Source organism: Rousettus aegyptiacus, unplaced genomic scaffold, assembly GCF_014176215.1.
Source record: "Rousettus aegyptiacus isolate mRouAeg1 unplaced genomic scaffold, mRouAeg1.p scaffold_m13_p_2, whole genome shotgun sequence".
NCBI classification, from domain to species: Eukaryota; Metazoa; Chordata; class Mammalia; order Chiroptera; family Pteropodidae; genus Rousettus; species Rousettus aegyptiacus.
The window spans coordinates 172329849-172346276 of NW_023416295.1; the positions used below are offsets into that span (position 1 = coordinate 172329849).

The window sequence follows — 16428 nt, forward strand, 5'->3', positions numbered from 1 at the left end:
CTGTGATGGGCAGCACTAACAGGGGTCCTGGGAGAGGAAGGGAGTGGCTAAGCCCCTAGGGACATCAGGTGAGAGGCTGGCCCCACTCCAGCCCCAGGTGGGCCCTCTCATGCCCAATGCAGCAAAAGCTCTGGAGGGGCTGAGAATCCAAGCACCATCTATTTGGACAGAAGTTAGCTTAGGCGGGCTTTTCTCATCCTTGCCCAACCTGAGGGTTCAGCGGGCTGGGGTGGGCAAATGCTATACTGAGGGCTGGCTGGAGGCTGATCCCTCCCTCCTCAGGTTTCCAACGGATAGGCGGTTCCTGAAAGAGCCTCGAAGACTATCCTGTTCCCAAGGCTCTGCCTCCAGCCTTGGATCCACCACCCCCAGTGGAGGGAGCTTAGGCACTTCCCAAACTCGGGGAACCAGTCTCCAGCGGCGTGGAAAAGGATCCACGGGAGCGGGTGCTCCCAGGTGACCTGTGTTGATGGGACAGATGGTAGGAAGGGGCCTGTGACACTTATTCCCCTCCAGGGGTCAGGTGAGGATGAGCAATTGTTTCTTGAAGTGATAAAGGCTGGGTCACTTCTACTCTCTCTGTCCTAAAAGGGGGCCCAGAAATAAAACAAACCGGGAGCAAGCAGAAGGCTATTATATACCATGCTTTTAATACAAACTTAAAAAAATCTGGAACAATATAAACTGTACAGATTTGATCAATCTTTTTGTTTTGTTTTTAAACTAAATCTCTAAGCACACCAATGTCCCATTCCAAAATATTGCACGACATTCTGAATACAAAACGCTTGATTGTATTCTTCCTTCACTAAAGAAAACAAGTTCATTGCCCTGCTCCCCTAAGCCCCTCTCCACATTGCCTCAATGCCCCCTTCCCATCCTTAAGGGTCAAACTAGAGAATCTATAGCTCACTGCATTGAGAAAAATACATCATTCTGGACTAAAAGTTTACATTCTTTACAAGACAATCCACCTTTTGATTTGTTGGGAAAGAGGGGGTAAATAGAGGATGGGGAAAGGGGAGAAATAGGTTTTATTCTCCTTTTTTATTTTAAAGTTTGTTTTTCCTGAAAAAATATCTTTCTCTCCTCTTTTTAAGAAAAAATCTTGAAAAGAAAAAAATTACAATTTTTACGTTAGAAATATACATATATTATATATACCTCTTACATTTTACAAATGTAGCAAATTATTCAATACAAACGGACACCAAAAAATGTAAAAAATAAAAAAAAAGTTTTCCTACGAAACCAGGTAAATTAGTGCAGATTTTTGTTTTTGTTTTCTTAAAAAAAATAAAATTGAAGCAAAAATGCCTAGATTTGAGACGAGACAGACCGTACTGGGCCCAAGAGCCCGGCGCTGGAGTCATGCTCCTGATACACGCTTTTCAAGACACTAAGGGGTGGTCACCCCTCTCCCTGTACGTGGTGAGAAACAAGCTGACCGGGGGTGCTGGGTACCTGCGTGTGGGAGTGTGTGTGGGGGGCTGGGAGGGGGCCTAAGGCAGCATCCAACCTTTCCCAGAGAGCAGCAATCTGCCTGGGCCTGTCACCTGTGTGGGAGCCAAGGGCTAGGGAGAGGGTGGCCCAGACTGGGCTGGCCCCTGAGAAGTTTAGGGGAACAGATGGTGCTGGGCTGAGGCGTCAGAGCATTGCCCCGCTGGGGGAGGTAGAGCTGGTGCCCAGTGCAGGGAGAGGAGGCTGGCAGTGTCTGTCTGGGCTGGACCCACTGCCATAGCAGTTGCCCACCTGGGATAGCTGGAGAGGGCGGGGTGGGGTGGCAAGGGCTTTGGTACTTTCTGGTGATGGGGGCCCTGATGCCCTGTGCCCCACTTGCCGAAGCATCACGACATGGAAGCTAGCTCACTAGGGTCGGCCTGGAGAGACAACTTCTCTTCCCGCAGAGGTGGGGAGCCAGTGCTCTCCTATAAGCCAACACCCTGGCTGCGGTGGCCGAGCCCAGCCTGCCCGGAAGACCTCTCCTCACGGCATCAAGGCCCCGTGGGGTTGGGTCGGTCGGGCAGTGAGAGGGGATGGCAAGAGATACCAAAAGGTTCTCAAGCGGGAAGGGGCAGAAATGTACTAAAACATCTACAACCAAAGGGCCAAAGAGTCTCAAGCTGGAGGATTGGGGTCGCCCACTATGGGCACTGACCCAGGGCTCCTGGCCCCCAGGGAGCTCAGGTGAGCAGCCCCCGCCTTGGGCTTAGGTCACACAACAGGATGCTCTGAGTCCAGGGACTTCTTAGGCATCAGAGCCTGGGTATTTCCTCAGCCACTCACAGCTAACCCTTTTTTTTTTTTTTTTTTTTTTTTTTGGTCAAAAACAAAACAAAAGTGCAGATGCAGTCTGGAAACCAGTTCCTTCTGCAGCGCTGTCCCCTGGGAGCGTCGCAGGCTCAGCCGCAGTCTCACCCCGCTGCACGAACCACCTCACAGGACTGAAACCCACCCTGGTCCGCTCCCCGACCTCACACGTAAAGAAGCACTTGCTGCTACCCAGAATCACATCCAGAGGGGAAGATTCACATGGCTGGAACCCTTTAAAACAGGACAGCAAACCGCGCACACGCACACGCCTGCACTGGCCCCGGGAAAGGGGGCTGCGTGAAAGAGACCACGTGTCCAACGGGGTGGGTCTCCAGGACCATGGTAATAGTCTGGGCCAGGTGAGGATGATGGCATGGAGCCACAGGACAGAGATGAAAGGAATTCCATTGGACAGAGTGCCAACCTCCTTGGAGTTGGGTATCAGCTCTAGGGGGAGGGTGTCAAGTAGCCAGCCAGCTCCCCGTGTCCCAAGCCTGAGAGGGGGTGGGGCCCAGGGTCAGACCTGTTTGGGTCGCAGGGCCCAAGAAGGCCTGCTGAGGTTGGATGGCTTTGAGTGAGAGGATAGCTGGGGGATGGAGGCAGTGACAGGGGACTGCCTCTCCCTGTTCTGGGGAGGGCCGGGCCCCAGCTGCAGCTTTTCCTTCCCTGTGAGCTTGGACACACCAATCCTAAACCAGGGGTGTGAAGGAGGGAGGGAGCAGGGAGCAGCAATTCACATCTGGACCATTCTTAGCACAGGAAGCCACTAATTAAAGATGTTATATAGAAAACTACATGTAAAAAAAAAAAAAGAAAAAAAGTGAAACCCAAACCAACCAAATAAATCAGAGGCAGGCGGGGAAGCAGCGGAGGGGCTGAGTTAAACACGCTGGGGTGCTTCGGGAGCCCCTCCCACTCCATGCCTGGCTGGATCTTTTCTCTAGAAGTGAGAGTGAGAAGATTGGAAATCTTTTTGTAAATTTTTCTTTTCCTGTTTTTTTGGCCTTTCCTTTCCTTTCTCTTTTCCGTGGTCTTGGGTGCTCCTGGCCCCTCGGGCCGGTGGGTGGTCAGTTGGCCAGCACGACGGGCTGGAACGGCTGGCTGGGGTACTGCATGGCGTTCAGGTTGTAGCTGAGGCCTTCCACGAAGGGCGTCTTCTCCAGGAAGAGGCTATTGGCGCCACCTCCAAATACCTGGGCCATGTCGAAGCTGCTGCTGTTGCAGGTGCCGGCCCCACTACCTCCAAAGGAGCCTGGGGTGCTGCCGCCCTGGCCATCGGCCCCATCAAAGAAGAGGCTGGGAGAGCCGCTGCCACTGTACACGAACTCCTTGGCATTGGGCGAGAGCTGGGACTGCGGGGCCGGGTTGGCCGCGATGAAGTTCAGTGAATGCATAGACAAAGAGAGGCTCTTCTGCTTCAGCAGGCCGTTGGTGGGAGAGCGGGCCATGCGAGGCTGCTGCTGTGGGGGCTGCTGGCTGCTAGCCCCGCCGCTGGCCACACTCCCCCCACTTGCTGCCCCACCGCCCTTCTTCATCTTGGTGGAGCCAAACTTGGTGGCGGCGAAGGAGGCGGTGGTAAAGGTGATGGGCTGGGCAGAGCGGGGGATGAAGGTGGGGCTGGGCGACTGGCCAAAAGATGGCGACGGGGAGCTGGACAGGGAGCTGTCCTGGCTGCCGATGGGAACGAATACCTGCGCGTCAGGGTTGAAGCTGCTCTTGATCTCCTTGTCCAGCTCCGGGGCAGCACAGCCCTCACTGTCATCCAGGTACAGCACTTTCACAGCCCCCTTCTCACCGATCTGGTAGGACACCTCGAAAGGGTCAATCCAGACGCTCAGCTCCTCAGGCACGTTGGCCCGCACGTCCTCCACCGCCAGGCCACTCCGCTTGGCGGCCAACTCCACCACGGGGTCCACTATCTCCCCAATGTGGACACAGCGGAAGCCAGAGCCCTTCAGAGGCTTGTCAGGGTACCAGTGGCCTTCATATTTCTTTTTCAAGAGCCGTTCTAGCTCTTCCCCAAACAGGTCTGCCCGGCGCCGGGGCAGCTTGTTGTACAAGTAGGAGATGATGAAGTTCAGGGCCACTTTGATCTCCAGCTGCATGGTCCTTTCCTAGGCAGAGAATCGGCACGTGTGCAAGCCAAGGGCAGGGGCAGGAGATGGACGGTGGGCAGCCTTGGGCTCCAGACAGCTCTGGGAAACAAGAGAGGGTGTCATGAATAGATATGCAGAAAGCCAAGTGGCGAAGGACAGATGGAAAAGCACCAGCTTCAGATCACACAGACCCAAGGTCCCATGTCTGTTCCACTAGTAACTAGCTTAATTGTGTGACTGTTGGCAAGTCACCTTTTCTGAACCTTAGTTTCATCAGCGACATGAGACTATCATGAACATTACATTAGTCCAAGAATGCAGATTGCCTCCCCCTGTACCTGGTATTTAGTAGTACTTGATAAAATTAGCTATTATTTTTAAGCAATTCTAAAGAAATAGGCATGCTGTGGTTTCCGGTATTTTGAGAATTCAGATCACTGTACAACTGACACACACACAAAATCGAGCCCTTAATTCAGCTGAAGGAGGGAAGGCTCCTGCTGACTTGTCTCTGGCATATCTCGGTGGAATCCTAGTCCCAAACTGTTGCAGGCCAAGATAAAGTTAAAATCTTTATTTTCCTCCTTCAGTGGAAAAGCATACAGGTCACTGAACTAGAAGTAGCACTGCTCCCTTCTCCCTGGGGGGCTTGGCTCCCTGGGGGGCTGTGCGCTCCTTGGGCTCACTTGGGGTTTGCAGAACTGATTTAGGAACACCACAGTGTGCCCGAAATGAGCACTGCCACCCAGATAGCCTCCAGGACTAGAGGTAAGAGCATGATCCCGAGGAAAAAGTCAAGACTTGTCACAACCAGAGGCCTGGGCCAACAATGGAACTGCTGACTAGGGGCTGCCCCAGGGAAGCCTAGAGAAGGCGAGAGAAGGAGGGCCTTGTTGGCTAACAAAGCCTTAAGAGTAGCACTAGCATGGCCTGAGGGAATCTCTGTAGTTTCTGGCTAGAGTATAGGTGACAAGGGGAGCAAAGAGAAGAAATTTTCCACCACCCTGCAGCCTCCAGCTGGAAGCCCGTCATCACTCAGTCTCCCGGGACCTGTCTGACCACCTGTTCTCGGCACCGGATCAGATTTATGAAGTGTTTGGAAATCCCTGGAGAGGAGGCAGCCCAAGATAAACACTCAGATTGTTATTTTGGGATTCTCTCACAGCCAGATCGTACAGAGGTCAAAAAGGTTTATTCCCGAGTTCTGGGCCAGCCTCATGTCTCGGGACGATGATCTGTGAGGTTCTGAGGGCCAGTGATCCTCATCTCCTCACTTTCTCCAAAAGGACAACTCTAGGCCCATGCTGTGGGAGAAATGAACTGCAAAGGCCACTTTCAGGGACTATCAGGGCCAGAACATGATCCTAGCCAGACCCTGGGTGACACTGTGCTGCTGCGCTCAGCACAGAGACAAAACTGATTCATGATCCATCAAGGGCATCCTCTGTCCTGTGATAGACCTGGAGCTGGAATTTGATTAAAATCCCTCCTGGGTCCAGCACAGAGTATCTAGGGGCTAATTCTCGGCTCGAGGATCTTGAGTTTTCTGAACACCTGCCTCAAGTCGCTTCTCTGTAATTCTCAGGCCAGGGCCATGGCTCCTAGGGGCGTTTTTAGGACTGAGTTCTCCAGCGAAGCTCTCTGGGATGAGCATCAGATGATGCACCGGTCAACCTGGAGCACCATATACACTGGCTAGGTCTCGGTCCGCCCTCATTTCAAGTCTGAGCAGACAGAGGGGTCATGTGGGGAGTCAACAAAGGTGCCATGAGCATGGCCTCCCCCAAGCTCTCCATAGGGGTGCTCAGGATTCAGGAGACCCCTGCCCCCCTCTATCCTTGCCTCCATCACACACGTAATCTCCATATTTCTTCAAATGTCTATTCATGGTCATCACAGATCAATTCCAGGGTCCTTCTAGGTTTAAAGAGAAGTAGGAAGAATGGAAAAGATAAGGGGCTTTCTGTTTACGAGGACTGGGTTCACTACCAGATACAAAGCTAGCCACCAGGACTTTGGGCCTCCCCTTAAGAATGGAAGTTTGAAAAAGGCCACAGAAGTCTGCTAGAGGGGTCCAACACAGAGGAGAGTCGTGAAGAAAGCTAGCACTAGTTTCCAAGGATAAGTCCGGAGTTAAAGACAGTGTTTTCAAGGTGTTTTTGAAAACCAAAACAGACCTGAATACAACATACGATGCTTTTCCCAAGGTATCACATGGCCTCTTGATATCCTACCCAGACCCAAGGGCTCCTACACCTTTCTAGGCTTCTTCAAACTTTGCTGCATAATTGCCTTCCAAATTCACCTCCTCTGAACAGTTCAGCCTCAAAATGGGAGCGTTTTAAATGCAGGCCAAAGTCATTGGGAAATAAGCTTCCCGCCCCGAAATAACAATAGAACCACTGTCATCAGCCCTGTCTAACTAACCATTTTCTGCAGCATAAGCAACTAAAGCTGCACAGCAATTTATACCTCAGTGATGCTGCTGCACAAATAAGGAAGTATATAATGCCACCTTTGCCTCTTTAATTGGAGAACAGGCCAGGCCAGATGGCTGTGAGGTGGAACCTTACAAAAATGCCGGACAACCAGAGTGAGATTTTCTGCTCTATCAGCTCAGGCTCTAATTTTGACCTCAAGAAGCTTATGGAACAGAGGATTAAAGCAGTGGTGTCTTGTCTTTAACTAATGATAGAAGTGACCACTCCATGAGTTTGTTTGTTTGTTTTTTTAAGGCCATCGCCTCCCACACATTCTAATGCTTATATGTAAAATATTCATAGAATGTAGTAAGATTAGAAAGCTTAGAAATAACTACCCTTCAAAAGGTGGCAAAAAGAGGCGGGGGCGAGGGAGAGGAAGGCTGTTTTCAACAATAGCAAAGTCTACCTTTTGTCAGTATATTAAAAAGTTGCAAATGCGAGAATAAATTCTGTCAATTTTATCCTCCTTTACTCGTTTACTTCCAGCAACAAAGTTAATCCTGGATTCTGATCCCTTCCAGGATCTGTATTTCAAAGTCCTTAAAAGAGAGATAAAACCGGGGGAGGGGGGGGCGGGGGGCGGGAAGGCGGCTGTAGTCAATGATATGGTAATGGAGATTTCAGAGAGAACTTTTAACAAAAATGCAAAGAAGGTTTTTAAGAAGAAAAAGTTATGTTTTAAAAGGGAAAAGGAAGGATGATGGCGAAAGAACCCATCAGGCCCCCAAATCGTGAGTACCTATTAAAATATATTCAGGCACCTCATGCCTTAACATACAAATCGCCCTACAATCAAGCACTATAAGATTCAAATGAGTGTGGAAAGAGGGAGGAGGGGTCCTCAATTTTGATAAGGCCAGTAGGTGTCGCAAACTGGGTGCTTAGGGAGTGAGAACCCGGCTCCAGCAGGACAGGGACAGCCCCGCCCCACCGGTCTCGGAGGCAGAGGCCCAGACGGGAGGGTGTGGTTGAAAGGCTTCTAGGACTTGTGCCGACTGACTGTACCACCCCACCCAGTCGCACACCATCTCCCCCAAACATGCGCTGTGCCAGCTGAAGTCTGACTGCAAGGCTCCTTCAGACTAAACGGGCCTTTTTTGGGGTACTCCAGGTTTCTCACAAGTCAGGAGCCTTGACTGAGCCCTAACATAAGCCGGGAGGCCGGCGGCGAAGTCGGGCAATGCACTCTGGGAACTGTAGTCCTCAGAAACCCCAGGATCGAGTTGGAATGACTGACCTACTTTCTCTGCACACTACACCTCCCTGCGTACTCTGCGAAGGCTCAGCTGGCGAACTACGCATGCCTGGTAAGGAGAGCTGGACGAGGGTCGAAGGACCAAAGAAAGTTTCCGATGCACATGCGCACTGTGGAGGACGCCCCCCTCCGCCCACCGCGTAACACATTTTATATAAATTCTACCCACAAGGCCTACTCCCGGTATTGTATTACCCCACCATATCCATGTCTCGGCTTCTCGAGAGGTTGAACTTTTCCACCCTTTCTCTTCACCGCCTCCCATGACTGCTGAATTAAGGACCTGCTTCAAAATGAGTTTTTTCTGGGTGAAGGCAGTGGGCTGGAATTGATAAGGTCACATTCCCACCCCCACTCCTGCCGCTTAATCCGTATTCCTTGGGCTTGGTGGTCTCTGGCTGGGGTTGCTCTAGGGACAGTGGATTCAAAAGGAGAAGTCTTTTCACTTAATGCCCAGCGGGCTAGGCTCCAGCACCCTAACAGCCGGGAACGGAAAGGCAGGAATTAAACCTAGTTCTCCTGTCCTCTCGGCCAAAGAAATTCCCTGTTAAGTTGCGGAGAGGCCGACAATCAGCAGGCCAGACGCCAGCAAAACCCAAGCCTCACCCCTCTTCTAATCCAAGTCTGAGTAACCAGACCCGGGGAGGGCAATGGGAAAAGGTTCCCGGGTAGGAAAGGAAAACCTGTACATCTGACACCTGAACATCGTCTTCTAACACTTAAAATTGTTTGCGAGTCTCCTCCCACGGCAAGGCTTGCTTGTTCTATGACCAGACTAACCAGATCCTCACCAAAGCTCCTCTGCAGGGTGTTAAACCTTCCTAATCCGTCCTCCCACACAAGCTTCTTTCTCCCTCTGCTTAAGAGGGGGATGGGGGCAGGTGCCCAAGAAAGAAATAGGGGTGTTTTTCTGCTGTAAAAGCAAAGATGAAGGACTCGCTCACAGGGTAGGGTGGGTAGGAAGGAGAAGAAAGGTTAGAATACTGAGCAGCAACCTCCTCCGCCAGAAATCCTCTCTGCTGGCCCCCAATTTGAAGCCTGCAGCTTGCTGTGTGGGGTTCCAGTTCCTCTGGGGGGGGGGGCTACCAGCTGCCCCTCCTCTCCTGGTCAAGGGCACAGTCCAGCTAACTACTGGACAGGAGGGCAGGGAGCTTAGCAGTAGGGCTTTTCCTCCCAGACACCTCACGGGGCTCAATCAGAATCCACTTACTGGTATTGCTCTAAGGGTACGTATTTTCCGCCCAGTTTTTCCTGAAAACACTAAAGAGGATAAAAAGCTTAAGCCCAAATGGTGAATTCTGGCTCAGAGGCCACAGGACAGTTCACCAGTGACCGGTCCAAAGGGTGGGGGTTGTTCACCCTTGATACAGAAATAAACCCTATTAATTATTACCAACCCCCTTACCCGCACACGGGGAAAGCGGCAGAAAAACAAGGCCTGGATCCCCTTTCTTCCTCTGATTTATTTAATGGTGGTGAGTTATATTTTTTTTTTGAGGGGGGGGGACAAGAAAAATCTAGCGAGTCTCTAGAATATGAAGAACTGAGGGAGGCAGACAAGGGAGGCAATGCACCCCACCCAGGAGAGGACCATACTTGGAAAAGGGAAAGAAGGGGGCCCTGGGGTACCCCAGGATGAGAGCAAGCGTGAAAAGGGGTGATGAGCACAGAGGAAAGAGGGGTTTCTCAAGAGGAGGTGGAAGGTGATGGGAAAATGCTAGGCGTGGGGCGGGGGTGAGGCAGCAACGTGGAGCGTCCAGCAAATGAAGAGCGGGAGCGGGGCAGGGGTCGGCGAAGACGGCGAGACTGTTGGGTTTCAGCACCCCTCCGCCCGCACGCCCCCCACTCACTCACTCGGGTCTCCGCGGCGGCGGGGCGAGTTGCGGGCCGCGGGGCGGCTTCTCCCTCCAAGGGTAGTCCTGGGCGCGGGGCGGAGGTCACTCTCCCTTCCTCTCCGGGCGTCGCTCGGCCGGGACGATGTGTCCTGTTCTTCGTTAAGGGTCGTGGGGCGAGTTGGAGGGGTTATGGGCTATGACTCTCAATAATAATTCTTTCAGCTTTTTGGAGGTCGGGCTCGGCGGCGGGGGACGAAGGGCGGGCGGGCCGGCCGGCGGCGACGGCGCGGGGATGGCGGACCGGAGGGTGGCTCGTGTCGCAGGGCGGAGGACGGTCTGGGCTGTAGCCTGCGGGCGGTCTTGCCCTTCTAGCCCCGCGTCGCCCGAGCCACTGGCTTCTCTCCGGGTACAACCCGCACCTTCCCGCGCCCCGGCCCAAAGTGAGCAAAGTCAATGAAAAGTTTCACCCTTAGCAACCCTGCGCACGGATCCGGCTTCCCCACCCCTGCGTGATGCGTCCCTCCGCCCTGCAGGGGCGGGGCCGGAGCCGGGCCGGGACTACTTCCGAGCCGGAGGGCGGCTTAACCCCTCGTTTCGCGCGGCGGTCGGCACCGCGTGGACGCGGTGGGCACTCGACGACCTCCTCCTCATTGTTGCCCTCCCATGGTTGGCCCCTTCACATCACTCAGATCCCAGTTCAAACGTCGGCAAGGCCGCCTGTCTTCCCCAGCGCGAAGCCGCCCCTTAGTTATTTTCTCGATGCTCCAAACCATTCAGAATCTGCTCGTCGTGTAAAGTGTTACCCTCGGTGGACAGCGAGCCTCCAGGAGGGTAGAGGCCTGAGCTGGGACCTGGTTGCTCACCTTGGGTGGGTTGGATGAAGGCACATAGCGGGAAGGGGACTTCCCCGCTGTGTCTTCCGCCCTATATCTGCACCGAACCGTTCCCCCAGGCCACCTCGGCGAGTCCCTCCAGCTCTGGGCGTCCATCCATCCCCGCGGCGCTCGCACCGTCCCAGTTACAGACTCTTCGTGGGTGGGGAAGCTTTGGGGACGAAGCGAGCTCTGGAAATGTCTTGGACCTTTATCAACGTGTGTTGGCCTGAGTATTTGGAGCGCCTCTTGGGCTCGGGGACGCTGAGCGGGAGGAAGGGGAGGCAAGGGAGAGGCCGGACACAGGAGCCGAGCCCCACGTTAACCTTCTACTTGCTCCCCGGTACCTTGAGGTAGGGCCAAGCTCCTCGGCGGACGCCCCTGTTCGCTCTCCTGGGCTGGCGACCCCCACAGGGGACCCCAGGAAGTCACATTTCTACTAACAGCTTCCTTCGGCGGGGGTTGCGAGGAGGTGCCGCCTGCTCGTGCCAAGGGCGTCGGGTTCACCCGATGGTCCCCTGGCTGTGACCGAGGCTCGCCAGGACGGGGAGCGCTAGGCCCGCGCGCTCTAACCTTCTGCCCGAGCTCTGGCCATGTGGGCTCACGGCCACTTTGTGACTATAGGAAGCGGAGTTAGGGGTAGGGAGGCCTGTGTCCAAGTGAGGTCACTGGTTGATTGGACTGACAGGTGGCCAGGCTTGCGCATTGCCTTTCTTCTTCAGTGTTTCTCCTGTAATCGTCCATTTCCTAATTCTCTCCCCACCCCGACCTTTATTCTCATTCTAGACGGTTCCAGCGCAACGGGAGCCGCCAAACCCACGTGGGGTGGCGAGATCAGAAAGTTTCCAACTATGAACAGTTTGCGTTTTTTTCCCCTTGATCGCTCTTTTTGGCAAGGGCAGAGAGCAACGGTAGCTTGGGGGTTTAAATGCGCTTTCCTCGACTGCAGCAAAGAAACGCCGGACTTGGGGGCAAAATCCACGGAGACAGAGATGTAGGAGGGAACCGAAGCCCGAGAGTCCCCATCCCCCACACTTTGAGCTCTTCAGCCCCTGGGGCACCTCCAGGGACTACTTGCCTTGTGCGTCAGCGAGTGGCAGAGCGTCACATACACGCCCCCTCCGCCATGCCCATTCCTCTCCTCCCCTTTTCCCTCCCACTCCACCTCCCTCTTCCCTTCCCCTCCTCTCTCATCTTTCCCTGCGTGTTCCACCTGGACAGAGACCTCGCCGACCCACAAGGTTCCAGAGCACTAAAGAGCTAAAAATATAACCAGTGTTAGCAACAGCCTTCCCATTGGTCAGGGAGAGGGGTGAGGCGGCATCTGATTGGGTTTTCGATCCAACCGCTCGCTAGGACTAAGGTTGGGGGCCAAGAGCCGAGGAGCCCAGTCCTTGGGGAGGGTAAGGGAGCGTTTACACAGCGGGCTTTGCAAGGGCTGCTGGTATTTGTAGTAATTTATTAGAGGCAGCCATAGAAATAATTAGGTTTGAATCCCAATTCTGCCACTAACTCCTAACCATGTTATCGTAATTTAAAGGCAACACATCTCTTTCCATGGTGAAACCTGCCTTCTCATCCATAAAATGTAGATCACGCGGGGAATAAACTTGATAGTGTATGTAAACCCGGGCTCAAGTTGTTGCTCGACTAAATTTAAAGGTAACCATTCTGGCCAAATTATATCCTACATAGTCTTTGCTTAGTACTGTATGCATTCCCTAATAAAAAACCTTGCGAGGCAGAATGAGGAAGGTGAGAATGAGCTGAAAGAAATTCTAGGATATCTCAGGTTGGGGGATGGAATCCGTATCAGCGAGTAAAGGATTGAGACTCCTACCACTGCTTGCAGGCTGATGGAGGGCAGACAAATCCCTGCAAGGATGATGAATTTTTGTATTCGTGCTTTCATTCAAATCTTCCTTGCAGTACTGGACACAGGGCAGCCCTCAGCAACCTCACCACAAAAGCACTGAGAAACCCATCCTTCTTGGCAAATGGGAGTCCTGGGTAAAGGGTTAGCATCTAAGTAGGAAAATAGAAGAAAAGGTAATCACGCTCCTTAACTGCTGATGTCTCCATTTATGATGGAGTGAGGAAGGCGTTTTTTTCTCTCCCCAACGTAATTTTGTCTTGTTAGGACTCGTGAGCTGAATTCCTACTCAAGCATTCCAAGAGTCCCTTTCCATTTTGAATAATCATTCATGAAAGGCACACACATTTTTAAAATGGTGAGCTTCAGAAGTAAGCATGTGCTGAGGGGAGAGGGTGGGAGCAGCTCCCCTGAGAGTAAGCAAGTTATGCCAAATGTTTTGTTGTTGTGACAAGTCAGGCTGGTCATAATTAGTCCCAATTAACTCTCAGGGGTGAGTCACTGTCACATACACATGCTGGGATGAGAAATTTTGTAGTTTCTTAGGAGCAAAGAGCTAAGACAGAAACTGCCTTTGGAGAAGTCATTGGACATTGAGGACAAATGATATGGTTTATTCATCACAACTGATGTGATTAAATTCTAGTAAACAACTTAAGTGAACAAACCTGTCTTTTGCTACGACACTAAAACTGTAGTGTTCAAAGAAAGTAACATTTTAGTCTTGGTAGAGGCCACTAGGGATAAAATTGAATTAACTGAATTAATTGGAATTAGATGGGAATTAAAGTCCTTTTTTTTGGAGTACCCTCTTTTTTTTAAGGCAGGAAAATTCCAACCAAGGGAAAGGATCTTTCATTTTTATGTTTTAGCTTACTATTAAAGAGCTACATGTCAGAACAGAGTGACATATAGTCTCTCTGAAATTTCGTCGGTTCAGTTTAATTTCCTGGGAAGTTAACTGTCTTAATTTAGAAACTGCTAACTGGAAGGCCAGGGTCCACATCTGGTGGATGTATTGCCCTGGCATAGACTGACACATTCATATTTTTTAAACGAGTCGACAACATTTAAAAATTGGGAGATTGCATAAAAATCTTAATTCACTATTTGTCCTAAATTCAAAAGATCTGGTAACACTGAGTCAAGCTGGCAAATTGTTCAGCCATCTTTAAGATAGGGCCTGATTTCTGGTTCCCCTAAGGTCCCTACCTCTCCCTACTGTCTCCCAGACATGGAGGCCAAGGGTCATGAACCATTTATCATCATGTTTGGGCTATTCTTACACCCCTTCCTTTTCAATCAATTCTATTACTCACCCAGATTTCTGAGTTTGCACTTTTTTCAGCTCAATGTAGTAAGTGAATGGCTGTCTGTTGTATGCCCTGTAGTGGATGGAGAGGCAAAAGGAGCCCAAGGATCTTATGATCTGGTTTATTGTTTTTAAACTCTGGACCGTGATCCATTAGTGGGGCCATAAGATCACTTTGTTTAATGGATTTCAGCAGAATCTTCAGAATGAAATAAAATGAAAAATATCAAAGTACAATACACACAGTAAATATTGTTTCGTGAAACTTGTTACATGTATGTACTTGGCATGAAAATAGTCCAAGTGAGAGACTATTGTGGGGTATGGTGCATCTGGAAGCATTTATGAGATGTCAGGAACTTAGAAGGAAGAGGTACCAAGTTGGCTGGCTGATGTGAAGGTGGGAGGGTATTTCAAACAAAGGAAAAGAGGCAAGACAAGGAGTGTACAAGGAATGTCCCTTCAACTGCTTCATCAAGAGTAAAGTGAATAGAGGAACACCTTGTAGGTAGGGGGAGAGAGGGAACCATTTGGAGGACATTCAATGACAGGACTTAAATGTTTATGAAATAGGGACCCACTGTAAAAGTACTACTTATGTAAAGCCTTCCAGTGAGGTCAGGCATTTACAAGGTCAAATTTTATCCTACAACCCGAAGAGGTAGACACTGTTATCCTTATTTAATAGATAAGAAAAAAAGAAGCAGAGAGGCTAAATGACTCACTAAAGGTCAACAGAGCAGAAGTCAAATACAGGTCTCATTATAAAGCCCATAGTTCTCATACTTTTTTTCTTTTTTTTTTTTTGGAGCAAGAATAATGTAATCAGTGGACCGTGTGCAGGAGATTAAATTACTATGTGTGTACCCTGTATTTGAGAAACTGGAAGCAAGACACCCCTTTCTAGAACCTAGAACTGAATACTTAACAATAAACATATTCGGGAAAGGGAATTGCTTTCCCAGGCTGGCTGTGATGAGTTCAATTATTTAAACTAAACCTATGTAGGTAGTGATTTCTGCAATGGAGGAAAAACACCAGCAACCTTAAAGACCAGTCTGATTTTTTAGAGCCATACACAGATGATTATTCTAATTCTCTTCACAGATATGTATACTGTTGAAGGTTAAAATTCAGCTTGTAAGCGATGTTTTCCCCACAGAATTTGGTACTATCATTACCCCCATTTTTGCAACTGAAAAGAAATAATTCTCAAGTCCAAGGAAGACAATAATTAAATTCAAAACTCTTTATCTCAGGTGTTCTCAACTCATTCGTTGTATTATATTGTTCTCTTGATCTCTGAAATAAAGCAAACCAATAATAGATTATGAAATTAGGTGACAGAGGAGTAGAGTTCAGAGGAACACACTGAGATAAGGCTGAATGTGCCCCATGGCTTTCCAGTGTGGAGGGAGTATGCCCTTTGACATCCTACTGGGTATTGGTCTTAAGTTCCCTTGCAAGACCTTTTAAAGGCATGCATATACACTGAGCACAGTTAATGTGGTGTTTTGTTGAAACTAATGCACAGCTTTTGAAACACTTGTGTAAGATGTTATGTGGACCAGGGTGGTTAATGAGCAAATTTTAAAAACAATGTTTTTTGGCAACACATTTTGACGCATATTGCACATTAAAACTAAAGTTACCATAGAATCGTTACTGATTGGGTTTTCAAATTTGTCACATAAAGTTACTATACAATATGCGACAAATTCCAATCTGAAAATGATGTTCTCTACAATTCTTTTGACATACCATGGCCCTCACCTGATGCTTCGGAACTGCTTAGAGCGCCTCCCAAATACGTCACCCTGTTCAGACTGTTGCCTCTGCCACAAATGCATGCTCTTATCTGCCCAGCCTATTCCATTTGCCTGTAAGTCCCAACATATGCTTCAAATCCCAATTTATTATCTGGTTTCTTTGACTTCAATTATTCATTCACTACTGAGCACCTGCTTTCTGCTTGGCAGGAAATTCTTGGTTTCTGGTTCCTGCCATCATAGAATACAGCCTCGCAGCTGATAACTACCAAATGCTATAAACAAAATGCTTATGGTGCTACGTAGGAGTAGAAGGGGACTTAGATTGGGAGTTGGGAGAGGCATCCATGAGGAAATCTTTAGCTAGTCTGAAAGAGGAGAAGTCAGCAAGAGTATCCAAGCATTAGAGAGGGGTTAAAAGATAAAAAGCGCTGAGGTAGAAAGGAAAGCAGTGGGCTGGGAAATGAAAGGAGCCCCCCGTGGCTGCAGTGTGGGAGTGGGGGTAGCAGGAAAGGAGGTGCAGAAGCCTCAAGGATTATCTTTAGCCCTGCGGCCATGACCTTCCAACGCCTTCCCGAGATGCCCCCAGCTGGGCCCTTCTTTTGTGCATCCTCTGGGTT

General features: G+C 50.3%; 1 protein-coding gene and 1 long non-coding RNA gene across 3 annotated transcripts; one reads left to right on the top strand and one right to left on the bottom strand.

Annotated features, from left to right (window-relative positions):
- Nucleotides 1-629: 629 nt before the first annotated feature.
- On the bottom strand, nt 630-10489 carry TOB2 (transducer of ERBB2, 2). Of its 2 annotated transcripts, none has more exons than XM_016135839.2 (2): nt 10002-10489; nt 630-4508 (listed from the first exon to the last, which is right to left on the bottom strand). In XM_016135839.2, exon 2 carries the CDS (start codon nt 4416-4418, stop codon nt 3381-3383), a length of 1038 nt encoding a protein of 345 aa, XP_015991325.2. In that variant the 5' UTR covers nt 4419-4508; nt 10002-10489; the 3' UTR covers nt 630-3380. The 2 variants fall into 2 exon arrangements, with proteins under 2 accessions (XP_015991325.2, XP_015991326.2); XM_016135840.2 differs by having other exon boundaries at nt 9998-10489.
- LOC118613804 lies at nt 9501-12481 on the top strand. Its single transcript, XR_004955891.1, has 2 exons — nt 9501-9622; nt 11641-12481. It is a non-coding gene; the product is annotated as an uncharacterized LOC118613804 (long non-coding RNA).
- The last annotated feature ends 3947 nt before the right edge of the window (nt 12482-16428 follow it).

Excerpts from the sequence above, each read along its gene's own strand:
- TOB2 (XM_016135839.2), bottom strand. The coding sequence starts at position 4,418 with ATGCAGCTGGAGATCAAAGTGGCCCTGAACTTCATCATCTCCTACTTG.